Source organism: Fukomys damarensis, unplaced genomic scaffold, assembly GCF_012274545.1.
Source record: "Fukomys damarensis isolate Sample0158 unplaced genomic scaffold, DMR_v1.0_HiC HiC_scaffold_2, whole genome shotgun sequence".
NCBI classification, from domain to species: domain Eukaryota; kingdom Metazoa; phylum Chordata; class Mammalia; order Rodentia; family Bathyergidae; genus Fukomys; species Fukomys damarensis.
Window position 1 is genome coordinate 5692446 of NW_022900914.1, and position 27560 is coordinate 5720005.

The 27560-nt window shown below is 44.8% G+C and overlaps 1 protein-coding gene across 4 annotated transcripts in view; it reads left to right on the forward strand.

Moving 5' to 3' along the window:
• The window catches only part of Ubxn2a (UBX domain protein 2A), a 25374-nt gene extending 481 nt beyond the window's left edge, over positions 1 to 24893 (forward strand). The window contains exons 1-8 of one of the 4 annotated variants that reach the window (XR_002024738.2): positions 79 to 218; positions 9025 to 9076; positions 14045 to 14183; positions 18523 to 18629; positions 20343 to 20480; positions 22103 to 22261; positions 22623 to 23133; positions 24274 to 24352. Coding sequence is in view for 3 of the 4 variants with exons in the window: in XM_033763027.1 (XP_033618918.1) it covers positions 9036 to 9076; positions 14045 to 14183; positions 18523 to 18629; positions 20343 to 20480; positions 22103 to 22261; positions 24274 to 24466 (777 nt within the window). In the remaining variant the exon portion in view is untranslated. Of the gene's footprint in view, positions 1 to 78; positions 219 to 1461; positions 1624 to 9024; positions 9077 to 14044; positions 14184 to 18522; positions 18630 to 20342; positions 20481 to 22102; positions 22262 to 22622; positions 23134 to 24273 lie in introns of those variants that run through there. The other 3 variants (XM_010604889.3, XM_010604892.2, XM_033763027.1) reach the window with 3 other exon arrangements.
• Positions 24894 to 27560: the final 2667 nt, after the last annotated feature.

Below are 27560 nucleotides of genomic sequence, written 5' to 3' on the forward strand. Positions count from 1 at the left end.
GCAGGAGGGCCGCCCTGCTGTCGGTGTCGAGACCGGCGCGGGCCCCGCCTTGCGCAGCCTGAGGGCGGCGGAGTGGAGCTGGGGGCGCTGGTTTCGCTGCTGCGCGCTGGGCTCGCGGCGAAAGCGCTGTAGCTGTGCGCGCCGAGTCCTGTCGTACGCAGGGGGCGTTTCTCTGGGATAATGCTCGAGTTGGTGCCGGGCACCGGCGCGATCCAGCAGTGAGTACGGCTTTGTGTGCAGGCGGGAGGGAGGGATTAACCGCACTGTACGGTTGCACCAGGCGGATGCGAAGGAAACAGCACCTGCTGCTTGCGGCGCGCCGGTCTTCGCTGAACGCTCTCGGGAGAGACCTGGTGTTTTCGGGCTTGCTGTGTGCTCGGGCTGGACTTCCAGCTGCCGGGCCTCCGACCTCAGCCTCCTGGGGGTTCTGTGATGCCCTCGAAGCCAGTGGTCCTGACCCCGAGCGTATTTGCCTTAATAATAGCATTGATTCGTTAATACCTAAATTCTTTACTGCTACTCAAAACTTAAGTGTTACGTACTGATTGTTAAGGATGAGATGGTGACATGTACAGACTGCCTGTAGACTACGGTGTCACTGGGCAGAACAGGTATCAAATAAATAAACGACAGTAAGCTCAGGAAGCCGAGATAGAAGCTAAGGAAGAGTCTGAGAAAATGTAATAGGGGAGACTGTCGCCGGCTGGGGAAGTCGGGGGAGGTTTTCCTAGGAAGGTCGTCTTTGAGCTGAAGTTTCGGTGGGTAGTGAGAGTCAGAAGTTTGGCTGCTAAGGGAGAGGAGGGACCAGGCAAAGGAAATGAGTCCCCAGAGGCTGGGAAGATGGCCATTTCAGGGACTCAAAGGGGCGGAGCAGCTGGAGCATGGAAAGCAAAAGGCATCTGTGATAAAGTAACTCAGGGCCTGAGGATGATGTGGGTTTTTCAGCAAGGCTAAGGATTTGGTACCCGCCTCCTCCCCTAGCCTGGCCTCCAGCTCACACCTCAGCCTCCCACAGAACCCATGGTACCCTGCTGTGCAGTCTGGGGGTGGGTGTTGAGATGAGGTCTCACTCTGTACTTCAGGCTGGGCTTAAACTCACTGTGTGGCCCAGGCTGGCCTTGAACTAGTGGCAATCCTCCTGACTCAGCCTCCCGAGTTCTGCAGTGACAGGAGTGCCCCACAGCTGGCGCAGTTTTTAAAATCAAATTCCGGAGTGGGGCAACGGTGACTCAAGCCAGTAATCCCAGCAGTTGGGAGGCCGAGGCACAAGGATCTCTGAAAGTTGGAGGCCAGCGTGGGCTACACAGAAGACCCTGTCTAAAAAAAAAAAAAAAAAAAAATCTGTGTATGTTAAAAAGACTATCTTCCAAGTAGTCTAAATTTATTTGAATGAATTTTCCTTTTATTGGATATGTTCCCCAAAGCTCAGTCTGTTTTGCTTTTTTGTTTTTTCTAGAGGCTCTCACTGTGTAGTTCAGACTGGGCTGTAGGCTGACCTCCAACTGGCTGTAATCCTCCTTACTCCTGCCTCAGCCTCCCAATTACAAGTGCGCCTCCACACCCAGCCTAAAGCTCAGTCTTTTCCATCTTCTGACTGGTTTTTATAACCCGCAGTTGTTGGAAGTAAGTGGGATAGTACTTGATAAGGTAATTGATAAACATATATAATACAAATGTAAGGTGAAAGAAATTTGTTTTTCAGAACAGGTATTTGCCTGCTGGCCTCTTTTATGTGCTGACTTAGGTCTGTTTGTGTCATATGACATACATTTGTGGAAGCTCATTGAGTTGCTATACGTAAATTTTACTGTTTGTACATTGCTTTTATGATAGGAAATACTTAATGGCAACTATGTCTGCATTGTACAATTAATTTTATTTCATAATTCTATGCTGTATTTTCCCAGTTAGTCTGTGAACCTTCTAATAGAGACTGCCGTACTGACACTTGTATATATTAGCTCTACACCATTGCTTTGCACACAGTGGGAGCTTCACTAAGCATATACATGTTGTTTAGTTAATAAAATCCAAAGTAAAATTTCATAGCCATGTAAAAATTATGACTTTTTTGGTGGTGCTGGGGGTCAAACCCAGGGCCTTGCACACGCCTGGCAAAACCTCCACCACTGATCCCCTAAAATTATGATTTTTATGATTTTCTGAAGGTGTAGCTGGGCATGGTGGCACAAGCCTGTAATACCAGCATCCTGGGAGGCTGAGGCAGGACGATTACAAGTTTGAACTCAGCTAGGCCCTGTCAAAATAAAAAAGGGCTGGCGTTGTAACTCAGTGCAAAGGCCCTGGGCTCAATTCCCAGTATCACACACAAAGTTTTACTGAAGTTGCTTTTCTTTTGTTTTGTTTTTGGTACCAGAGATTGAACCTGGAACTTTCGCTTACAAAGCAGGCAGCAGCACCACTGAGCTAAATCCCTGGCCCTTGTTTGTTTCTTTGAGGCCAGGTCCTGCTATGTAGTTCAGGTTGGCCTTGAACTCACTGTTGTACCCCAGGCTGGCCTCAAACTGATAGCGATCCTCCTGCCTCTGCTTTCTGAGTTCTGAGATTACAGGTGTCCAGCCTGAAGATGTTTCTTACTGGTCACTGTTAGACATATGGTGGAGGGAGGAGAAAAGAGCATGACGTGATTGTTCTCTCAGTATCCCCTTTAGTCCCCAGAGTAACCCTATGAGGAGAGCAAGTATCTCCATGCTGTGGAACTCAGAGAAGTTAAATAACATGTGCAAAGTCACTCAGCTCCAAAGCGGTATGACTAATATTCCAGGACACAGCAATTTGAATTTAAGGACTGTTCTATTTTCATTCTGTTTTACGGTCGTAAAACATAAAAGCAGTTTATCAGCTTGTAAGTATAAAATGATGAAAAAATTATTAGCAGTTCACTGTTAAAGGGAAACCGTGTGATTTCTTTTTGGCGTGGGGGTGGGGTACCGGGGATCAAACTCGGGTCCTTGCGCTTGCAAGGCAGGTGGCGGAACCACTGAGCTAAATCCCCGGCCAACAGTGTGATTCTTTAAGGATGGATGGCTACTTTTTGCATTTGATACACACTGGAGAAGAAACAGAAGATGTGTGAGTCACGATACATGTCCCTAAGGATATTGGACCTAGTAGAAAGAGATTTAAAACAAACAATAATCAGTCATGTGTAGTGGTCCTGTGTAGTGGGAGGCTGGGGCAGGAAGATTGCTGCAAGCTGGAGGCCAGCCTGGGCCTCGTAGTCTTCTTGTTTTGTTTTATTTTGTTTTTTAAGAGATCTCACTATGGCCTTGATCCACTGCTAGCCCAGGCTGGCCTTGAACTTGCTGCAATTGTCTTGTCTCAGCCTCCTGAATGCTGGAATTACAGGCATGTGCCACCACATCTGGCTACATAATGAATTGAAGGCCAGCCTCAACTACATAGGGAGACCCTGTCTCCAACAATAGAGTCTGGGGATGTAGCTCAGTGGCGCTGCACCTGCCTGACAATCACAAGGTCCTGAGTTCAATCCCCAGTACCGGGAAAAATAAGTGGGGGGGATATTAATAAAGATTTAATACTTCATCTTTATTATGGAAATTATTTTCCCCCTCAGTATTGGGGATCTAAACCAGAGATGCTGTACCCCTGGAATACATCCTCAGCCCTTTTTTTTTCATTTTGAGACAGTGTCATTAAATTGCCCAGGGCAGCCTTGAACTTATCCTGCCTCAGCCTCTGGAGTAGCTGGGATTACAAGTATGTACCGTACCACCACTGAGGCAGGAAATGGGTCTTGATCTAGGACTTGAAAGATACTTGGAATTGAATAGATAGAAGGATGGCTACAGTGTGAACTGAGAAGTGAATGTGTTGTATAAACTAAGAGCTTTAGAAAAGACTTGAAAGTTTTCAAAGTGTATATATTTATGGGGTACAGTGTGATGTGTGGATACCTGTATCAGAACTGAGTGGCATATCCATCACCAAATGACTATCAGTTCTTAGTGGTGAGAATATTTAAAATCTATTTGAGCTATTTTGAAATAGCCAATATATTATTATTAATTGTAGAAGATTATTTTGAATTAGTTGATAATAATGTTGGAAAATCATTAAATGAAAGCAAGTATCCCAATCAGAATGTAGTGTCTATCAATACTCAGATTTTTTTTTTTTTTTTTTTGGTTTTTTGAGACAGGGTCTCTCACTATGTAGTTGAGACTGACCTGGAACTCACTGTGTAGCCCTGTTCTCGAACTCACAGAGATCCTCCTGCCTCAGCCTCCCTAGTGTTGGGATTACAGGCGTGCACCACCACACCTGACTAATACTGAGATTTTTTTTGTCTGTTTTACCCAGTTTGTATCCTAAACACCTAGAATCTTGCCTGGTATATCAGGTGCTGAGTAAATACACATTTTATGTTTTATTATTTATTTAGGTGTATTTTTGAGACAGGGTCTTGCTTTGTAGTTCAGGCTGGCCTTGAATTTACTGTGTAGCCCAGGCTGACTGTGAGGCTGACTGCAAGGGTCCTTCTCCTGCCTTGGCCTCCTGAGTGCTGGGATTACAGGCCTGCGCCACTGCACCTGGCTTGTTTCTTTTTTGAGTCCAAGGTGACCTTGAGTTTACTTTGTACCCAGACCCGAAACCTGAGATTTTCTTGCCTAAATCTCCGGGTAGCTCAGTTTTGTTTTTTTGTTTGCGGGGGTTTTTGTTTGGTTTTGGGGTTTTTGTTTGTTTTGTTTTGGTTTTGGTTTTGTTTGGTTTGGTTTGGTTTTTTGAGACAGGGTCTCACTATGTAGTGAGGCTGACCTGGAACTCACTATGTAGCCCAGGCTGGTCTCGAACTCACAGCGATCCTCCTGCCTCAGCCTCCTGAGTGCTGGGAATACAGACATGCACCACCACGCCCAGCCTGTTTTGGGGTTTTTTGGAGGTAGTATCAATTCAGGCTGTGTAATTCAGGCTGACCTTGAATTCACCTGTGTAGTACAGGCTGGCTTCAAACTGGTAATAGTCATACCTCAGCCTCCTTAGCACTGTTTCATTTTGAGACAGTGTCATTAAATTGCCCAGGGAAATTTAATTTAGACTTAATTTAATTTAAACTTAGCATTATACGCATATGCCACCATGTCTGGCTTTAAAATGGTTTTTAATGAAAAAAATTTATACACACACACACACACACACACACACACACACACACACACACAATTTCTTTTGGAGATAGGTTTTTGCTCTGTAGTTCAGACCTGCAATCCTCTTGCCTTCCAAGTGCTGGTATTAGAGGCCTTTACCACTACACCTGGCAACTATCCTACCTTCATTCCTTTAAAATCTTGTGTGTGACATTTTGGTATAGATTTCAAATGTCTTCTGTTTTAATCATGTCTGATGTGTCTGGTTTTGGTATTTTATGGAGGGAAGTTGGTTGTTTGGCTGTTGTGCTGGGCATTGAACCCAGCCAGAGTCTTGAGCGTACTAGACAAGCCCTCCACTGAGTGGCATCTCCTCTACACTGTGGCTGTCTTTTATGGCCATTATTCCTACCCAGGCTACACCCAGTTTTCCTGACTCAGAATTCCCAGAACTAAATTTCATAAATACTTGCTTCCTCTGTTAAGTTCTAGGCAGTAACAAATTTTATTCTGTAACAACCAGGACAGTGGTGGCGAACCGTTGCAGGCATGCCGCAGCAGGCTGTTTATATCATTGAAAGCTCTAAAAGGTCCGCCATCTCCGAACTAGGGTATGAGGAACACCACCTAGCAAACGAGCAACATGTGAGTTGGTGCTCCAGCCAAGTGGGCTGTGGTTTCAGGCCCCACTTAATTAGCCACAGGAAGCTGGGACGGCAGGGCCTAAAACCATCTGGGTGGCTGTGGGAAAGCCACACCTTGGTCCTCTGTGTCTTGGATTACAACTACCTCCAGACACATGGGCCGAGAGCAGCAGACTGTTTCTAGTGTCCATTTTCAGGTTCTCACTGCTTCCAGGTGGATCTGGTGTCTCAATGGAGTCACTGAGCAGATCTGCCTTCTCCTTAGATTTGCTTGACAGGTGCTTTTCTTCCTGTCGGTAATGGGGATCAAACCCAAGCCCTCATTTATATGCACAGACCAAGTACTTTGCCACTGAGCTATATCGCAGCCTTCCCTCTTTTTTTAGTTTTATTTTATTTTAGACAAAGACTTGCTAAGCTGCCCTGGCTGGCTTTGAATTGTGACCTCCTCCTTCAGCTTCCCAAGTAGCTGGGATGGTACTGAGTTTTGCTGTGTCAGTTTAAAGTTTAATTTCAAAATGTTAGGAAGTCATTGACTTTTTCTATATTCATCTTAGTTGTGTTTTACTCAGGTTAGTAAGCCCCAGGTTAGATAGAACAGACAAATTTTCCTCACTTGAGTTTAAATAATTGATTAATTCGTGTAACAGGCAGTTCATAAGTATTCCTTGTTTGACGCCACGTTACACTTCCACGAACCACTAAAGTTTTCTCAGCCCACGTTGCTGTTAAGCCATGAATCAGCTAGCTGTCTTATGGAGCTTTTCAAGCTGTCCTTGCAAATTTTAGATATAATAGATACTCTCAATTCATCACTTTAAATTCATAGTTACTCATCATAGCTTCGCATAATTTAGAGAGGCACATCATTTTTACCAAGGATCCAGATCTTTAGAATAACTGCCAATCTTAAATTATTGAAAGTAATTTTCTGCTGGGCATGGTGGCGCACACCTGTAATCCCAGCACTGGGGAGGCTGAGGCAGGAGGATCACTGTGAGTTTGAGACCAGCTGGTGAGTTCCAGGTCAGTCAGTCTCAACTACACAGTAAGACCCTGTCTCAAAAAAAAAAAAAAAAAAAAAAAGAAAGTAATTTTCTAGTTTGTTTTCCACCTAGCCCCCAAGTAGCTGGAATTATAGGCCTGGGCCACTGAGTACAGCAAGAATCGTTTCTGATAGAACAAAACCACTGCCTTTGAAAAAACAAAACTACTGCCTTTTAAAAGGCTGATCAAATGCCTGTGTGGTGCCTGGGGATGTATATGTTTCAGGGTCTCACAGTACCAGGCCGGACTTTGAACTTGTTGGCCCAAGAGATCCTCACAGCTCTGTCTCCTGAGCAGCTGGATCTGACAGGCAAGCACCACCACACCCAGCCTTTATGGTTTTGTTGTTGTTTTAATCTGTAGCCATAGTCGTGGTGCATTCTTTGCTTTTTCCTAGAGTTTATCAACCTCACACTTGACATTTGGGCAGAATAATTTCTTGTGTGGGCAACAGAACTCTTCTGCTCTACTTGTGACAACCAAAAACATCTCCAATTTTTGCTGTTGTCTTCTGAGGAGCAGTTACTTCCTGGTTGAGACCAACTGCTTTATCCTTATACCATAGTTTTTTGTTGTTGTTTTGTTTGTTTGGTACTGAGAATCGAACTCAGGACCTTGCGTTTGGGAGGCAGGTGGCAGCACCACTGAGCTAAAATCCCTGGCCCCTTATACCATGGTTTTATGCAAGATAATATTATGGTTGTTTTGTTTTTGGTACCAGGAATTGAACTCTGGGACTCGCTTGACAGGCAGGCACAGTGCCATTGAGCTATATTCCTGGCCCAATTTTTTTTTAAGATACCATCTCACTAGGTAGCTCAGGTTGACCTTGAACTCATTATGTAGCCGAGGCTAGCCTGGAGCAAGTGAACCTCCTGACTCAGCTGCCCAAGTGCTGAGATTACAGGTGCATGCCACCATGCCCAACTTATTCACGCTATTAATATGGTTACTCAGAGGTACTTGAAGTTGTTTTTAAGATTTGGATCTAAAAATGCCCTCCCATCGAGGCGTGGTCATGCACCCTGTATCTCAGCACTGTGGGAGGCTGAGGCAAGAGGATCACTAGGAGTTTGGGGCCAGCCTTGGGCTACATAGTGAGTCCTAGATCAGCCTGAGCTGCATAGTAAGACCCTGTCTCAAAAAAAAAGTCCCACCCAAAAAGGTTCTTGTGTTATAGTTAGGGCTTTTGAAAGGGGATTGGGTCATGAAGCTCTGACTTGATCTGTGAATTAATCCACTGATAGATTCATAATCCAGTGGCATTATTGGGGGGTAATGGAAACAGGAGTGGAGCTAGATTGAAAGGGCAGGTCATGGGGGCATAGCCTTCAGGACCATATCTGTGTTCCCAGACCCTTCCTCTCAGCATACTAGGCAAACACTCTACCACTGAGTTGGATCCCAGCCCTAAATTACTGTATTTTCTTCTTCTCCTCCTCCTCCCCTCCTACCCCCTCCTCTTCCTCTTCCTCGTCCTCTTTCTCCTACTTCTCCTCTTCCTCCTCCTCCTCCTCCTTCTTCTCCTTCTCCTCCCTCTCCTTCTTTTTTTCTTCGTACTGGGAATTGAACTCAGGACTTTGAGCTTACCAGGCAGGCGTGGTACCACTGAGCTACATCCCTGGCCCCTATAAATTACTGTATTTTTGAGTTACTTGGCATCATATCTTTCTTTGTGATTCTGCCACCAAATCTCTATTCAATTTCGGTTCCATTTATCTTATTTTTACTGTCAGTATTTAAGGATTTTTGTTTTATAAGTTATGAAATATTTATATGGTTACAAAGTTCTATTACAGAAGAAAAATATTCAAATGACAGTTGGTAAGAGATGATAGGAAAATTCTACTCAGGGATTGAAAGTGTGGCTATTTTGATAGACATAAGGACTTTGGCAAAGCTGTTTTGTTGTTGTTATTATTGTTGTTTTTGTCTTTGATACCAGGGATGAACTTGGGTCTTTGCGCTTGCAAGGCTGGTGGCAGAACCACTGAGCTAAATGACAAAGCTGTTTTTTCTTATTGCTTATTTCATAGATGAAAATGACAATTTTGAGTTTGGTCACATGTTCCTAAGACGCTCTTAGTGCTATGTTAGGACTACATAATTTGTAGTTAAAATATATTGATATAAAAAAGTAAGTTGATATGTACATAGGAATGAAAATTCTAAATTGAGAACTTTAGCTTTTATTTCTTTTACAGTAACAAAGAGAATGAAAGAAGTAGATAATCTTGAAAGTATAAAAGAAGAATGGTAAGTTGATCTAAACTCTGAATTTGTTAGTGCCTTTGTTGTTGTTTTGTGTGTTTTGTTTTTGAGACTCATAGCGATGTCCCTGCCTCAGCCTCCCAAGTGCGGGGGTTGTAAAGTGCCTTTGTTATTATCTTTCTTTGTTTTTTTTTGCATGTCACTAGTGGAAATAGTGAAATAAGTTTTTTGGTAACTTTTAATTATGTATAACTACCTCAGGAAAGACTTAGTAGTAATATTTTTTTAATTAATTTTATTGGTACATTGTAGGTATACAATATAACATTCATCATTGGAAATTTGTACCTTTATATAGTCTGTCGTGGTTATAGTAAGTTTTTTTTTTTGGGTGCCGGGGATTGAACTCAGGCCCTTGCACTTGTGAGGCAGACAGCAGTACCGATGAGCTAAATCCCCGGCCCTGTAGTACCACAGTTTGAAGTGTTTTTATCATAGCTGGTTGTAGTGAAGGTACTCAGTGTTTTAATTAATAAAAAATTACTTCTGTTCACACATTATCTCTGGTGAGAAGTTTATTTCATTAGCTTCTTGAGCTGTACTTGCAGGAGACTGGCCTGCTAGGAATGACTAACCAGAGGGAACAAATGGAGATTAAAGACATAGACACAGTTGGTTTAGAATGAAGGAGTCGGGGCTCTCGCCTCTGGTGGACACAGAGCGCTGGGCATTTGGCTCAGCTCGCTTTTGTTCACTTAGACAAGGGAGCAGGCAACAGGTTAGTGGGAGATTCACCTGCTGCTTGTTCCCCATAGCATGCACCCGGGGCCGTCCTGATCTCAGCGGCACTGACTTCTCTGGGACCTGCGTCGTGCCAGCGTGCCTTCGTGTTGCCAAAGGAGGGACAGCTTGCTGCTTTTCTCTGTTGTGCCCTGGTCCTTATTGTCTGGTCTCCTGCGGTACTCCTTGGGGTTGTAGTAGAAATAATACCGGCTTTGGAGTCAGATAAACCTAGGATTGAATCCCATCTCTGCCTTCTATTTCATCTCTGCTCTATGGGTAACTTACTAGATTCTTTGGTTTTCCATGTATTATATATAAAAGGGGATGTAAACATGTATGTATCTCAAAGATTTTTATGAGAATTACATAGTAGAAGTAAAGTATTTAACATAGTACTATATCAACAAATATTGGGCACTTAATGATAGGTGCAGAGTCTATGGTTTTTATCAATGTGGAATTTTTTTCTCACTTATCTGAGGTGAAATGCTGTTTTATACTCATTATTTTAAAACTTTGGTAAATTTATTTAAGCTGGCAGAGAACTATATACTTTATATTTACAAATGCCTTTTAAACACTCCTATACCCAACAAACGGTATTTATTATTTTTTTACTTGAGCTTTTTAAAAAATAAATTTGAGGGTCCGGGGATTTAGCTCAGTAGTTCTGCTGCCTGCCTCACAAGCTCAAGGTCCTGAGTTCGATCCCCGGTACCAACATAAGTTAATTAATTAATTAATTTGATAGTAATTTTGTGGTTGTGAGGTTGTGTTAGAGGTCTACAAGACACACCCCCAGTTTGATGAGTTGTTAGAATTTTGGTATTGATTTTTATTTTGTACCAGGAATCGAACTCAGGGCCTCACGCTTGCCAGGGATGAGTTGTTAGAAAGATTCACAGAATTGAGCATGTAGTCTTACTTGTAGCTGTAATGTACTACAATGGAGGGTGACAAAGTAAGGTCAACAAAGAGTAGAGAGCACGGGGTGTGGTACACGGGAAACCATATACAAACTTCTAAGAGTCCTTGCCTAGTAGAGTCACCCAGGATGTAGTTGGTTCCGTGTTTTTGTTTTTGTTGTTGTTTGAGTCAGAATCTGGCTGTCTTGAACTTAGGAGCTCCCTGTGATCCTCTAGCCTCAGCCTCCCAAGTACATGGGACTGTAGGCATGAACCTTCATTCCTGGCTGAGCCTGGGAACTTTAGGAAGCTAATCACATTTAAAATTCCAGCGTCTCATAAGGAAAGTAGGATTTCAATGTAAACCACATTGTTTATAGCAACTATTTAATTACATTGGGCCACTCTTATAAACCAGGGTGATGGTAATTGTCTTCGTCAGTTTTCCCCTTGCTGGGACAAAATATCCAATACCCACAATTTAAAAGAAGAGAAATTAGACTTGGTTTATGGCTTTTAGATGTTGTAACTGATAGTGTGGCTCCTGGGGAGAAATGGGCGTGGTGGAAGAGCAAGGGTAGAGAGCAGCTGCTCATCCCAGTGCAGCCAGGAAGCAGAGAAGGGAGCAGCGGGGAGGGGGGGCGCCCACCTCTTCAGACTGGACCCTGTCCCCTAGAAGCACTGAAGAGAAGGGAAGAAGCCAGGCATGGTGGTGCATGCCTGTGATCCCAGCACTTGAAAGGCTGAGGCAGGAGGGTCATCACGAGTTTGAGGCCAGCCTGTCCTGCACAGTGAGTTCAAGACCATTTTGGGCTACATAGCAAGACCCTATCTCAAAATACCCCAAAAAGGGGACCAGGGTGTTGCTCAGCAGTGCCACACCTGCCTGGCAAGTACAAGGTCCTGAGTTCCATCCCCAGTACCAAAAAGAAAAATTGCCATGGATACCAACATATTAATAACAATCCACTTACAGTGTTACACTCTGAGACACAATCGAGCGCAGGGATTTTTTTTACCTGCTTGTTTCCAGTAGGCTCCATCTTCTGAATTCAAATGTTCTATTTATTTTATCGGTACCTGGGGACTAAGCCCAAAACCTTTGCACTGAGCTATGTCCCTAGTCCTTTTTTAAACTCTTTTTATGAAAAGACAAGATCTTGCTAAGTCATTAAGTTTCCCGGTCTGGGTTCAAACTTATGATCCTGCCTCCTGCCTCCGCTTCCTCAGAATGCTGAGATTACAGATGTGCACTAGCCAGGCTATCCCTAGGTAGCCTGGGTTCAGTTCCTAGCTCTGCCTCCTAATAGATTTGTGACCTCAGGCAAATTACTTTTCTTTATCAGTAGAGATAAAAATAATACCTACCTTTTAGGGTCCCTTTGAAGATTGAATGAGTTGGCACATGTAGATTACCCAGGATAGTTTTTTCTCGGATATCATAGTTAGGGGCACAGTCTTGGGAGATAGATTAGCTGCAGGATAAGTGTATCTGCCTTATAGTTCCTGGCACAGTGTAAGAGTTAGAAGAATACTGATTATTGTTATTAACAAATATTTGGAGCTGGGCGTGGACAGCCCAGCCCGGTTTGCCTCAGGAAAACCATCCGAACAAAGCAAGCTCCTCCTAGAACACCAGCAGGCCAAGATCTTCCCCTCCAGCTGTAACAGTCTCCTTCCTGACCGCCGACTCAGTTCAGCTGGGCGTTGCCCTTGACCACTACTCAATCCACCACACTGTATTTCAGTCTTTTTTTTTTTTTCTTTTGCAGTACTGGTAATGGAGCTCATGGAGGCTCTGCCACTGAGCTAGAGCTCTTTGATTTTTTTATCTTGAGACAGGGTCTTGCTAAATTGTCCAGATTGGCCTCAGATTTGCCACCTTTCTGCCTCAGCTTTACAGGTAGTTAAGTTACAGGGATTTATCCCTGTGCCTGGCTTATACTTCAGTACTTTGATAATTTTCTGCATAGCTTTTTTTTTTTTTTTTGGTATGGGAATCATATCAGGGCCTCGTGCTTGCCGGGCAGCACCACTGAGCTCCATCCCCGCCCTGGAAGTTGCACTGGTCATCATACATCTTGCTTCTTTTTTCTCACTCCCCTCCCCTCCCTTCAGTCACTCTTCTCCTTTTTTACAGAAGCTTTATTTCCATTTTTTTCCTTGTATCCTTTTTATTTCTTGTCCCTTCTTTCATCTTTAGTTCCAAGTGTTCTTGTAACAAAAAAATACACATTATCCCCTTCGAAAGACATTGTTGCAGTAGGCGATGCGGCATCTCTACAGCGTCCTAGCCACTCACAGGGCTGAGGCTGGAGCATCACTTGAGCAGAGGGGTTCGAGAACAGCCTGGCAACAGAGCTGTTCATTTCAAGCCCCGCTTTTTTTGAGACAGTCTCACAATGGAGGCTGGCCTTTGAACTCACTGTGTAGCGCAGGCTGGCCTCAAACTCTTGGTAGGCCTCCTGCCTCAGCTTCCCCAGTGTTGGGCTAACCCGTGTGCTGAACCATACCTGGCTTTTGAGCCCTTTAAAATAATACAGAGGGGCCAGGGACTTAGCTCAGTGGTGGTGCCACCGCCTGCCTTGCAAGGGCAAGGACCCGAGTTCGATCCCTGGTACAAATAATAATAAAATAATAATAATAAATAATAATAATAATACAGGGGGAGCTGAGCTTGGTGGCACACACCTGTGATCCCAGCCCTCCAGAAGCTGAGGCAGGAGGCTCCATGTGAGTTTGAGTTCAAGGCCAGCCTGAACTATGCAGTGAGAGCCTGTGTCAAAACAACATAACATACAGGGCTGGCCAGCCTGAGTCACATGAGTTCAAGGTGGGCCTAAACTACGTGGCAAGAACTTGTCTTGGGAAAAAAAACAAAAGCAGGAAGGGACTTGGGGAATGTGAAAAGAATTTAGCTGTGTTATGTCTCCATTCCAGCAACTTGAGGCGAATGTGATTATTATGTACTGCAAACGTGCACTACAAAAATTTAAAAAGACGCCCAAATTCTGTACTCTGGACCAGTGGTTCTCTGTCCGGTGGGATTTTGTCCCCAGACAAATTTGGCAAACTAGAGAGAGATTTTTTTGGTTTTTCTAACCCTTGAGGTGGGTGGTGCATGTTACTGGCATCTTGTGAGTCAGGGCCAAGGACCCTAAAGATGTGCAGCACGGAGGCCCGCACAGCAGGGCAGCAGAGGTAACAGGCGACTCTGAACAGCGGGTGTGCGGGCACCATTTCATTTCAGCGTCCCTTCGTTAGAATTAAGATGGATTTTTATAGATCAGGCAGTCAGTGATGCACGTGTTTCTTTTTTGTTTAGGGTTTGTGAAACAGGACCTGGCAATCACCCACTTAGTGATACTCGACAAAGGAATTGTGAATATTTTGTTGACAGCCTTTTTGAGGAAGCTCAGAAGATCGGCGCCAAATGCTTATCCTCCGCTGAACAGAAGAAACAGGTAAGTGTGTGCAGGTGTTTTTCTCTCGCAGCATTTCTCAAAGTATGGAACTTTTAGAAGGTCTCTGAGGTCAAAACTTTTTTCGTAATTCTAAAGACATTTACATTTTCAGTGTTGACCTGGAATAGTTACTGCAAAAACAATGGTGAGGAAAACTGCTGGCATCTTAGCAGGAACCACGCCAGGGGCAACAGACTGAGCTAGAAATCACTGCGTTCGCTGCTGCTTGCACTTGTAAGGAGACGTGACAGCTGCTTTCCGGGAGGAACATCCCTGGTAAAGCAGTTTGGCCAAGTCCCAGACCTGAACGCGTCCTCGCAACCGGGACACAGGTGGCATTGCCCCAACACCCAGAGATGTCTTAAGGCGAAGCCCAGCTGTGTGAGGTAGAAACTGAACTGTCTGCTTTTCCTTGGCAATTTTTGCATAAGAAAGATGATTTATACTCAAGCTGTGGTGTACTCAGACTTGGATATTTCGCATCAGTGGCAGCCCTTCAAGGAAAACAACCTATAAATTTGTTGCAAACAATTAAATTTTACTTACCCAGCATTTTTAGTAAAAATAGTTATTTTGGAGAATTGCCATCATATACTTGACAACTTCCCAAAACTGGAAGAATTTCTTGATGAGACCAGTTTTAGTGAACATAACCTTTTATTGTACAATGAAATGTGCCAACATTTGGAAAATTCGCACAACTTAGGGAACCGTTTCCCAAGTGACTGGCACACGTGATTGAACTCACGCCGAGTGAAAAGGCCAAGGCAGCACACACTGAAGGGCTTTCCTGTAACAAGTGCATGAACAGGTCATGGGTAGGTGTCCAGCTTCACATCCAGAGTCTTGCTTGCGTTTTCTTTTTGTTTTTTGAGAATATCCCCATATATGTCATACAGGCCGGCCTCCAACTCATGATTCCTCCTGCCTCAGCCTTCCAAGAGCTGGGATTACGGTGGTAAACACTGCCACACCACCGTGTGACAAACACGTCAGTCCTGAGAGTGTCCTTGGAGATTCTGGCAGGGTCTTGGTGCACCGCTGATGGGAGGTTGGTCCTCTCCAAGATTGTGTGTCGTCTCCCCACTCCCCCACTCTGCAGCTCAGAGAGAGACACACAGGGGCTATGGAGGAGGAAGGTGAGCCGACCTGGCCAGCCGTGTCCGCCAGGAGCGCTGATGGTAACGGGGCCACAGGCGCTGCAGCCAGACACGCAGCTCCCTGCCGTTCGCTTTCTCCAAGAGGCGGCTGTGCTGACGCGTCCTTTCGCAGGCGGTGATGCCTGCTGGAGTCCCGAGTGCTCTCCTCTGCCTGCCTTTTCAATTCCACTGTCTCCCAGTGTCTCCCCTTACATCACTCTTACGGAGCCGGTCTTGAGACAGCTTTATTAAAAAGTGAGAAAAGAGCACGTGGGGAACAGATGGGTAAAACTTTGCGAGGCAGAATTTGCCTGTATTCGGCCTTTGCACCTGCTTGACAGAACACCCTTCTGCTACCTGAGCCTTTGGGGCATGTTTCCTTCCTTTGAGATTTTAGAATCTCAGGGCCAGGGATTTACCTCAGTGGCACAGTGCCTGCCTGACAAGCACAAGGTCCTGGGTTCAATTCCTGGTATGGAAAAAAAAAGATTTGAGAATCTTCTCTTTACCCTAGTGTTCTTAGCACCTTCCTGTGAGTCCTTTTTCATTTGTTCAAACCGGAGATGTACCACTTACGGACATTTTTAAATTTGTCTGTCTTGTCTGTCTATCTTTGAGACAGGGTCTCACTTTGTACTTCAGGCTGGTCTTGGACTCACTGTGTAGCCCAGGCTGACCTCAAACTTGCAAAGATCCTCCTGCCTCAGCCTCCTGAGTAATGGGTTGGCAGGTGTGCACCACCATTGCCTGGCAAAGAACATTTTTTTCATTGCAGTTTTCCTTTCATCTGTTGCTTGTTTGTCTAAAAAAGTTCTTCCTTAGATTTGGACCTCTTGGGCTGAGCATCCTGATTTCTTATTTTTTTTCCCCCTATTTTCTGCCTCTTTTTTTGTTTGTTTTACTTTGGGGGGTGGGCGTTGAGAAAGGGTCTCATCACTATGTAGTTCAGACTGTTCTGGAACTCACTGTGTAGCCCAGGCTGGTCTCGAACTCACAGCGATCCTCCTGCCTCAGCCTCCCAAGTGCTGGGATTATAGGCGTGTGCCACAACGCCCGGCTGTTTGTTTTACTTTAATTGGCATATTTCTTCAGCCTTATATTCAGTCCTTTAATTTTTTATGTTCAGTTTCTGGAGGTCGTACTGATTCTCTTTTTCTTTGTCTTCTCTTATCTGAATATATTAATGATCATTTGGAGAATTTGTTTTGAAATTTCTTTTCCTTTATGTGTTTTCCCCCCAGTACTAGGGTCTGAACACAGGGTCTTTACACTGAGTTATATGTCCAGCCTTTTTTTTTTTTAATTTATTTGTTTATTTATTTATTTATTTTGGTATTGGGGATTGAACTTGGGATGTTGAGCTTGCGGGGCAGGCAGGTGTTAGAACCACTGAGCTAAATCCCTGGCCCTAGCCCTAGTTTGTTTCATTTTTTTTAATTTTGAAACAGCATCTTGCCAAGTGGCTTAGGATGGATTTGAACCTGTAATCCTCCTGCTTCAGCTTCCCAGAGTGCTACCATTTACAGGTGTGAGCCGTCGCATCCACCTCGGTGTCTTAATGTTTTTTTCTGTATGCATGAATACAGTGAAAGCAGACTTGATAGAGTGATTACACACTTAAGGGTAATGCAGCTGAGTGTAGCGGCAATGCCTCTAATCCCAGGACTCAGGCGGCTGAGGCAGGAGGATAGTGAGTTTCTGGCTACCTCGGCTGGGTATAAGGCTTGAAGGCACCCTGGACTATGTAGTGAGACCCTGTCTTGAAAAACAAAAAGTCAGTGCAGTGTAGCGCTTAAGAGTGTGGAGTCAGGCTGGGCTGGAGCCCAGTGATGGAGCAGGCTTGGCCTGTGTGAGGCCCTGGGCTCAAACCCCACCACCCCAGTGAGGAAGGAAAGACTGAATTTTGGGTGCAGAGTCTGTGGGTTCGGGTCCAGCTGCACCCCTTACCAGCTTGTGGCAATGGGTAACTTGGTCGAACTTATGTGTTTGGTTTCTCCATCTGTAAAGAATCACAGTGCCTGTTTGTGCTGATGGTGAAAGGAGCCAGAAGCTCGGCCTGAGAAGGCCTTGCAAGCTCCCCCACCCCACTGTGCCTCTTAGAAGACGGACCGTAGTGTTTGTGTCAGGAAAAGGCCATGAGCGGAGCCTGGTGTGCACTGAGTGCGTCCGCGTGCGGATGGCAGCTCCTCCGTCTTCCCGACGCCCGGGCCATCCCTAGTACCCACAGTGCTCCTGCAGCGCGAGTCTTCGCCAGTCGGTCAGGGACCAGGACGGGGAGGCGAGGAGTGTGTTCCTGTGCAGGGTCAGATTTACCTTCCTCTAATGTCTGACCCGCGCTGGGCTGCGGACCTGGGGGCAGGAGTCCGTGCTGTGACTTTTCCCTGCACCTCAGTGGGCTGTGACGAGGCGCTCGGTAACGTGTGCTTCCTGGGATGAGGGTCTGTTTGGTCTGCTGTCTTCCTAAGGTTTTCCAGCCCATTCCCCCACGTCCGGCACGCGCCCTCCCTGCATTCTGCCTTGCGCTTCTCACCAGATGTCAGTCCACACTGTTCCTGCGAGCAGACACAGATAAGAACTACCGTGTGCTGGGATTTTGTAGAGGAGGGAACACCCATTAGTTAATTGGTCATAGTTGTTTGTTGGGGGAGGTGGTACCAGGGATCGAACTCACACCTTGAGCTTGCAAGACAGGCGGGGAGCCACTGAGCTAAATCCCTGGCCCTGGTCATAGTTATTGTTCTCTTTTGTATCTGATTTTTGCTTTGGGGGTTTTTTGTTTTGTTTTGTTTTGTTTACAATTTTGGGACTTGAACCCAGGGAATTTATTTTTTGCCTTTTCGAGAGGGGGTCTTGCTATGTAGACCAGGCTGGCTTGGAACTTACTATGTAGCCCATACTGGCCTGAAACTCATGGAGAGCCTCCTGCCTCAGCCTCTTGAGTGCTGGGATTACAGCACACCACCGCACCTGCTCAAAGGTCAAGGAACTTTGTGCACACATGCCTGAGTGTGTTCTGTTAGGATCGAACCCAGGGACTTAGCAGTGAGCTACATCACCAGGCTGAGCTAGTACTTGAGACCCTGCTACCTCGGCCACCCTGAGTACCAGAATTACAGGTGTACACCACCATGCCTGTCTTTAAAGGACTTTACTCTAGTATTCTGTTTTGTTAACATAATACAATTTTTTCTTATTTGCAGGTAGATGTAAATATAAAATTATGGAAAAATGGATTCACAGTCAACGATGACTTTAGAAGTTATTCTGATGGTGCAAGTCAGCAGTTTCTGAACTCCATCAAGAAGGGGTGAGCAGTCCGCACAGACAGGACATTTTAGTCGTGTTCTAACGTCCTCTGTTGTTATCCTGTGTCTTTTCTTTCTTTTCTCTCCCTACAGGAGATCAAACTGAGGACCTTGTGCTTGAAAGGTAGGCTCTGTGCCACTGAGCTAAATCTGGCCCACCACTATTTCTTTTTTAAAAAGTGAATTTACAAACAAAAGAGTATTTGTATGAATGTGTGGGAGTATGTGATCAACATTACAAAGTATCGGGGCCAGGGATTTAGCTCAGTGGCCCCACACCTGCCTTTCAAGCACAGGGTCCTGAGTTCGATCCTGGATAACAAAAAGAAGGAAGGGAGGGAGGGAGGGAGGGCAGTATTGGGAATTTACCCTAGGGCCTTGTTACTGAGCCACATCCCCAGCCCTTTTTTATTTTGAGACAGGGCCTCACTAAATTGCTAAATTGCCTAGGCTGGGCTCAAACTTGTAATCTTCCTATCTCAGCCTCCCAGAGTGCTGGGATAACAGGTGTTACCACCATATCTGGCTGAGATGAGTTCTGCTAAGGGACCTACTTCTTTTTGTTTTGTTGTTGTTGTTGTTGTTGCTTGAAACACTACATAGCCAGGGCCCTAAACTCAAAAGTGATCTCAGCCTCCCAAATTCTGGGATTATAAATCCGCACCCCAACTCGGCTTTCTTTTCTTTCCCTTTTGTTTTTGTTTTTGTTTTGTTTCTTGAGACAGGGTCTCACTACATAGCCCAGGCTGGCCTTGAACTTGTCAGTGTCCTCCTGTCTCAGCCTCCCAAGTGCTGAAATTATAGGAGTGTTCCACCACACCTGGCCCCTTTTTTAGCTTTATTTTGAGATAGGGTCTTTGTTAAGGAAGATAATGTGAAAACTTTTTTCATTCTCATGTTTGGTATTTTCCTTAATCGTTTCCAAAATAAATCTGTATTTTCATTTAAAAACTGAAATAAGAGCTTGATTTTTCTAGCACATTTCTAGTTCTAAGTAGGCATCTACAACAATGATCATATTGAGGCTGGGCCTGCTGGCATATTCCTGTAATCCCAGCCCTTCAGAAGCTGAGGCAGGAGGATCACTGCCACGTTCAAGGCCAGCCTGGACTACAGACCCTGTCAAAAAAAACAAAAATAGGGCCAGGGATTTAGCTCAGTGATGCCGCCACCTGCCTTATAATTGCAAGGTCTCGAGTTGGATATCCGGTACCAAAAATTAAAAAAAGATCAAATTGTTTAAATTCAGCAGCATATAGTCATCTAATATTCTAATGACTTTGGTGCTATTTTAGATACTGCTGTAAAAGTCATACAGTTCATGAGTTTATGATCTTGAAAATGGATCTTCTGGATTTTTTTTTAACTGTTCATATTATTTGCCTATATTGTTTTAATTACATTGAATTTTGCTGCAGAGAATATTTTATGCCTCATTTGTATGTATTATATTTGCACATATTATCTTTTTTTTTTTTTTTTTTTTTTTTTTTTTTTTTTTTTTTTTTTTTTTTTTTTTTTTTTTTTTTTTTTTTTTTTTTTTTTTTTGTGCCGGGGATCGAACTCAGGACCTTGCGCTTATGAGGCAGATGGTGGAACCAATGAGCTAAATCCCCAGCACCAAATTTCTTTCTTTTTTTTTTTTTTTCTGGTTTTTTTAAGAAAAAACATTGAGACATTGAGAGCTTTATTACTTTGTTTCTCTCTCTTTCAAGGGAATTGCCTTCAGAATTACAGGGAATTTTTGATAAAGAGGAGGTGGATGTTAAAGTCGAAGATAAGAAAACTGAAGTATGTATGTCCACAAAGCCTGCATTCCAGCCCTTCTCTGGGCAGGGGCACAGACTGGGAAGGTGAGTATGTGTGGACATCATCTGGGCTTTTTATAAGCAGAGAGATGGCTAATATTTAGGCCATCATTTTTTTAAAGTTTTTTGTTGTTTTTGTTTTGTTTGAGACAAGATCTTGCTATGTATCCCTGCCAACCTTGAACTCATCATGTAGCCCAGGTTGACCTCAAACTTTTGGCAGTCCTCCTGCCTCAGCCTCCCAAGTGCTGGGATTACAGGTGTGTTCTAACACGTCCAGTATAAACCATTATTATTTTATTCATGTAAACTACCATGTGTAGAATTTATTTTTCCTGTTTCCAGTGAGATTTTTTTTTCAGTTTTTTGAGATAGGGTCTTGCTGTGTAGCCCAGGCTGGCCTTGAACTTGCAGTGATCCTCCTGCCTCAGCTTCTGGAGTACTGGGATTGCAGGTGTGCCACCACATCTGGCACAAAAGAGATTTTTAAATGTTACTGTTTATGTGGATTCTTAAGTCATATTTACTTTTGTGGATATTAAGCCAGTAGTAATCATGGAAGCTTCATCTGTTTTATCAGATCAGAAAGGCCTAGCCTATCAATATCAAAGTCTGATTATTGGTGGTTTGGGGTTTGTTTTTGTTTTTGGTACCAGGGATCAAACTCAGGACCTTGCACTTGAAAGGCAGGCACAGTGCCACTGAGCTAAATCCCCAGACATTATTATTGGGTTTTTTTGAGACAGGATTTCACTGTGTAGCCCATGCTGGCCTCAAATTGTGGCGCTCCTCCTGCCTCAGCCTCCTGAGTGCTAGGATTACAGGAGTGCACCACCATTCCCAATTCAAAGCCTTTATTGTCATGTTTTTCTGTATTCTTCATACTTAACTGCCTTATGACAGAATATGGAGGTATGAGGTCATTTTGCTTTTTATGAATTCTCATATTTTAATTATCAAAATTGGCAAGGTACATACATTCATCCATATATATAAAAATATTGACATGTGCCTTTCAAAATACTTGGCTTCCTGTTTTCTTTTCTTCTTCTTCTTGTGTGTGTGTGGGGGGGGTACTGGAATCAAACTCAGGCCCTTGTGCTTGTGAGGCAACCAGTGGAACCACTGAGTCAGATCCCCAGCCTGAGTACTTATAATTTCTTTTAGAAATTTGTCCTGGGCAGTAATTAAAGCTAAAAGTATATAGCTCTGTCAACTGTTACAAAATTATTATGTAAAGAACTATTCAGGTGACACTAGGAAACTAAGAACTATTTACACAGCTCTCTAATCTTATAAATTAATTGAATATGCATAATTTTGTTAGATACTTAGACCCATGATATATTGTGGATGTTACCAATATCTCTGTGTTTTTATTGAGGAAATCGCTGTGACTTATAAAAATCTTAAAAGCTGTACTTGGGTGCCCACCTGTGGTGTGCTGTGGTGGAGCACATCTGTAATCCCAGCACTCAGGAGGCTAAGGTAGGAGGATCGCTGTGAGTTTGAGACCAGCCTGGGCTACATAGTGAGTTCCAGGTCAGTCTCAACTAGATAGTGAGACCCTGTCTCAAAAAACCAAAAAAAAAAAAGGTGTACTTGGTAAAAAATTTTTATAGTAATGGTAAAGCATGCATCTGACTTTATTGTCTGGATTTTCTCAGTGCCACACCAAAAATTGTTTCTAAAACAAAGACTGTTGAAGTTGAAAGCAAAAATAATTTGTCTGCTGTTGCACTGAATAACTTGGAGCCCATGACTAATATACAGATATGGCTAGCCAATGGGAAAAGGATCGTCCAGAAATTTAACATTTCTCATAGGTAAGTCCTCCGTTTCAGTATTTGTCTGATTTTTTTTTCAAAGCTTAAATTTTGTTTAAGTTCATTCACCAAGTGTGGTGGTGCAAGCCTTCGATCCCAGCACTCAGGAGGCTGTGGCAGGAAGGTCTCTGCAAGTTCGAGACCATCCCAGGCCACATAGTGAGCCCCTGTCTCAAAAATCAAAAGCAAATTTTTATGAAAGATAAAACACCAACTGTTCATCAACCTGATATTTCTGAGTGGTGGAATTAAATACTGACTTCATATTTTTCAGTAGCTTTTGTTTATATTGTTTTAGTTCAGTTAACAGAGAAGTAGACACATAATGCTGTTTTGTTGTTGTTGTTTGTTTTGGCACCAGGGATCAAACTCAGGACCTTGCACTTGAGATGCAGGTGGTGGAACCACTGAGCTAAATCCCCAGCCCTGTTGTTTTTGAGACAGTGTCTCACTATGTTACCCAAGCCAGCCTCAAACTTCTGAGCTCAAAACATCATCCTGCCTCAGCCTCCTGAGTAGCTAACATTTTGGACTAGCCTTGAACTTACTGTGTAGCACAGGCTGGCCTCGAACTCAGTCCTGCCTCTGCCTCTGGTGTGCTTGAGATCCTGGGCACGCACCTCCACACCCGCCTAGTAGAGAGCTCTTTACACCAGGCCAGGAGTGCTTGTCTGGCATTTGGAGGCCTAATATTCGAGCCCGAGCACTGCAAGCAAGAAAAAAGAAATTTCACGTCGGCGGCACACGGAGTGGTGGGACGGGCTACCTGAAACGGCCCAGCATGTTGGTGACCGAGCACAAATGGCTCAGCGGCCCCAGTCTGACCGAGCGCAGGACTTAAGTCGTCAGCTTCTGTTTCCCACTTCGTGGAAGTGCGTGGGTAACTCAATGAATGTTTGTGAAATGCAGTCTAAAAATACTCTTTCAAAAAATATAAAATAGAAATTCTAAGTGTTAAGAAAATATATTGTCACAGTCTGGATGTTAAAGTTTTAGTAATACCTAAAAGAATGACGTGTCTTTTTTTCAGTACCAGGGATGAACTCAGAACGAACCTTGTACTTGCAAGGCAGGCGGCTCCACTGAGCCACATTCCGGCCGATACTGATGGGTCTTAAAATGCATGGCAGCCTGACCTTGGTCCGCCGTGCAGTGCCCCCTCTGAGTAGTGATATAATGTCGGGCGACTTCAAGCTGCAGCAATTCTGTTCATTCTAGTGGTTAACACTGCTCCTTCTTCCTGAAGTCCTGCCTGTGCTGTATTAAAAATTATAATTGGGAGCCAGGATGTAGCTCAGTGGCACCGCGCCTGCCTTGCAAGTGCAAGGTCTTGAGTTCGATCTCCAGTACTAGGAAAAAAATACCTAATTGGAGTTGAAGTGCAGCATAACCTGGTATTTAGGAGACACCCCGAGTCTGTACGGCAGTCAGTTGGTCCTTTCTGTGGTGTTCAGAGCTGGATTTGTAAATGTCCATTATAGGAGGTCTCACAATGGGCATGGTAGCTCTCACCTATAATCCCAGCACTCAGGGAGACTGAGTCATGAGGATCCCTGTGAGTTCCAGCCCAGCCAGGGCACCACAGCAGTTTAAAAAGACCTTGGCTCAAAAATTTTAAAAAATTTTAAAAGGGGCTGGAGATCTATCTCAGTCCGAAGGCCCTGGGTTCAGTCCACAGTATACCTCTCTCCCCATAAAAGGGGTTGCCCGTAATCAGATAGGACTTGTGTGGTGGCACACCTGTCATCCCAGCACTCGGAAGGCTGAGGCAGGAGGATCCCTGTGAGTTCAAGTACAACCTGGGCTACATAGTAAGGTCATATGCAGTCTGAACTGAATAGGGAGACCTTACCTAGAAAAACACCCAAATGCTCAGGTAGACCTTCCAGTGACTTGACGGCTTTGTTCTCTAACATACCCAGAGACCTTTCCGAGCACTGCCTTCGCAAGGGATCACTTTAACTAGCTAACCAAGTTTCCCAGAGTTATATGAGAAGTCTGCTGTCTTACAGGGTTAGCCACATCAGAGACTTCATTGAGAAACACCACGGCTCTCCGAGCAGCCCGCCCTTCGCCCTGGCGACAGCGCTGCCTCTCCTCAGGTCGCTGGATGAGACGCTCACTCTGGAAGAAGCAGATCTACGGAACGCCGTGATCATTCAGAGACTCAGGAGCACTGCCCAGCCCTTTAGAGAGCTTCCCTAGCAGTTTGGAGCCTGCAGACGCAGAGACGTGGATGCAAGTGGGTGCACAGAACTGGGCGACTTGTGATGTAGTAGGCACGGTGTCGCTGAGCTGGATCCCCAGCTGACCTGTGCTCCTTAGTTCTCTCCTGGTGTGGAGATGTTTTTCTCTCAGTACCAGGGATCAAACTGAGGACCTTGGGCTTGCAAGGCAGGCGCGGTGATGCTGAGCTAATTCCGGGACAACAAGGGGATTGCTAATAATTAAAAGTTAGGAAAGTAACATATGGCTGGAAGCTGTATTTGTCACTTTTTTCCAAAAGGCTACTCAGAAAAAAAATAACATAAAATATATTAACTGTATCTTTTAGAATCTTACCATGGGCTGGCCATGGTGGTGCACACCTGTAATCCCAGCACTTGGGAGGCTGAGGCAGGAGGATCGCTGTAAATTTGAGGCCACCCTGGGCTAGCTACATAGTGAGTTCAGGGACATCCAGAACTACATAGCGAGACCCTGTCTCAAACAAGAGAGTCTTAATATAAGTTAATAAAAATGTTCACAGCATTAGTTAAACGTCATTTCCAAGGAACAGGTATTTATTTAAGTTTTAGCTATCTCAGAAATTTTAAATAGCAATACATTAAAAATTACAATTGCAAGTTGAAAGCATCATGTAATTGCTTTGTGCCCCCATGGAATCAGAAGTCTGGGGTGAGCTGGGCATGGTGGCGCAAACCTGTCCTGTGAGTTCAAGGCCAGCCTGGGTCAGCCAGGCCCTTCTCAAGACAAGAGAAAACCCTAAGATAATGAACGACCGTCCTCACCACAGCTGTGTCTGAACCTCCGCGCGTTCCCAGCTTTCCCTCCGCTGGGACGATTTACTTAGACATCTATGGCACTGGTGAAACTGCAGTTTAGGATGGTGTCGATATTTATCTGCCTACCGCCTCTCTGACCCTCCTAGATGTAAAAACAGTTCTCTTCAGGGGCCCAGTCCATTCTCTTTGCCTCGACACCCCAGAATCAGAGGTGTTTTTGGCTAACGTTGGGATGAGTCATTCGTTTTCTACCACTCTTAGAATGTGAGCGTTGACCTCGGTGTTCATTAGGGTATTGGCTGAGACATCCTGATACCATCGGGGTGCGTGCTTCGTGTGTCAGACGTTTAACAACCTGTCAGACCTAAGTGTTCCAGTTTGAGTAAATCTCTGTTCCTAGCTGGGGACAGGGACGCACACCTGTCATCCCAGCATATTTGGGAGGCTCAGGCAGGAGGATCACGGTGAGTTCGAGGCCAGCCTGAACTTTTAAGTGAGACCCTGTCTCAAAAAAAAAACCTTTCTTAGAAATAAGCTTAAGGAGCTATTTTACAACTTATCTCAATCACAGGGCCGGGGATTTACCTCAGCGGCACGGTGCCTGCTGAGGTGCAGGGTCCTGAGTTTGATCCCCAGTATGAAGGAAACCAAAACAAAATGAAGGTAAAGCATACATTGAGTGTGCCAACGATTGCACGGTCCACTGTTCACAGGGTGGTGTGTGTATGCTGTAAGTTTGGGGGCTCGAATCCTTTCCTGTGGGTTACAGATATATGCAACACTCAAGGTTCTGAGATAATGTACTTACTTCAGAGTAGTCCCTTCTGAGCCGGGCGTGAAGGCTTGTGCCTGCAGTCCTCGCTGCGTGGGGCGACACAGCAAGACCCCGTCCCTCAGTAACACACCTTGCTTCACGAACTCAGTTCTTGCCGTGATGCTGGTCACAAACTGAACTGGGTGAGGACCAGGTCAGCTTTCCCTATAAGGCCAACACCGCTGGATTTGATTCATTCTTCCCCCAGCTCTTTGCAACCAGAATTGTGGAAAGAATCCAATTCGTGAACCGAGGTACCACTATACTTCCAAAACAAAGAGATCCAATAGGAAAAGCGGCGTTGTATTTCTTTTCCTGCCAATGTCTTTATAGTCTGACATAAGTGCAGCTGGGTTTTTACCTGCTGCTGTATTCGCTGTGTGGCAGTGTCACGTGTCCTGTAGCCCCTAGAAGACACCGTTAAACTACACTCAAGAGAGAAAGAAGTGTGTTACCGCTGTATTGCTGTGAAGAGGGCAGGGACCCTCCAGGCCTTTGAAGGCCTGAGAGAGAAGTGCTTGGCAAACTTCAAAAATACCTGTTCCTGGGCTGGGAATCTAGCTCAGTGGTGCCACTGCCTGCCTGGAAAGTTAAAAGTCCCAAGTTCAGTCACCAGTACAAAAAAGTTTTTTCCTCCACCTATCACAGACATTCCACCCGCTGTATCTGGACCAGGTCCAGATGTTCGATGGCCCTCTGGATGTGTTGGAGGCCTGTGCTCCGCCCTGTCTCTGGCTGCTACCGCAGCGGATCCGGTTTCCCTTAGGCCTGACTCAACCTTGACGTTGCCAGTGCTGTCCGTAGCACACATGAGGTGGGGATGTGACATTTGGGGATCACAAGGGAGCTACACGACTGGGTGAGCCGACACACCCCTCTCAGGGTGCTTTCTCTGCTGGCTCCCCGACGTCTACATGGCAGACTGGGAAGAGGCAGGACAGAGCGAGCCTCTTCCCTTGTCCGGCACCTAGGAAGTGATGTACATCACAGAACACATTTATTGTTGGTTTTGGTAACATAGCAGTGTCAGCCCTCTATTGAAGCGGAAACAGTGACATTCTTAAAAAATGGATAATCAATGAATTTTCAGATACAGAAAATAGCTTATATGTTCAGAAATCTACAATAATGTTTCATCGGGGCCAGGGATTTGGCTCAGTGGTTCCGGCACCTGCTTTGCAAGCTCAAGGGCCCGAGTTTGATCCCCGGTACCAAAAAAAAAAAAAAAAAAAAAAGTTTCATCTACACCTATCACAAAGCATTTTATTTGCATAATTATAATCAGTCTGGTTCTCCCTATTTTGCTCTAATGGACATCTCTTATGAATATTTCTGATATACAGACAGAAAAGCCTTTGTTGCCAGAAAAGTCTCCTTTGGTACATGTCTAACTCCAGCACTCAGGAGGCTAAGGCAGGAGGATCACTGTGAGTTTGAGGCCAGCCTGGGCTACATAGTTCAGAGCCAGCTGAACTACATA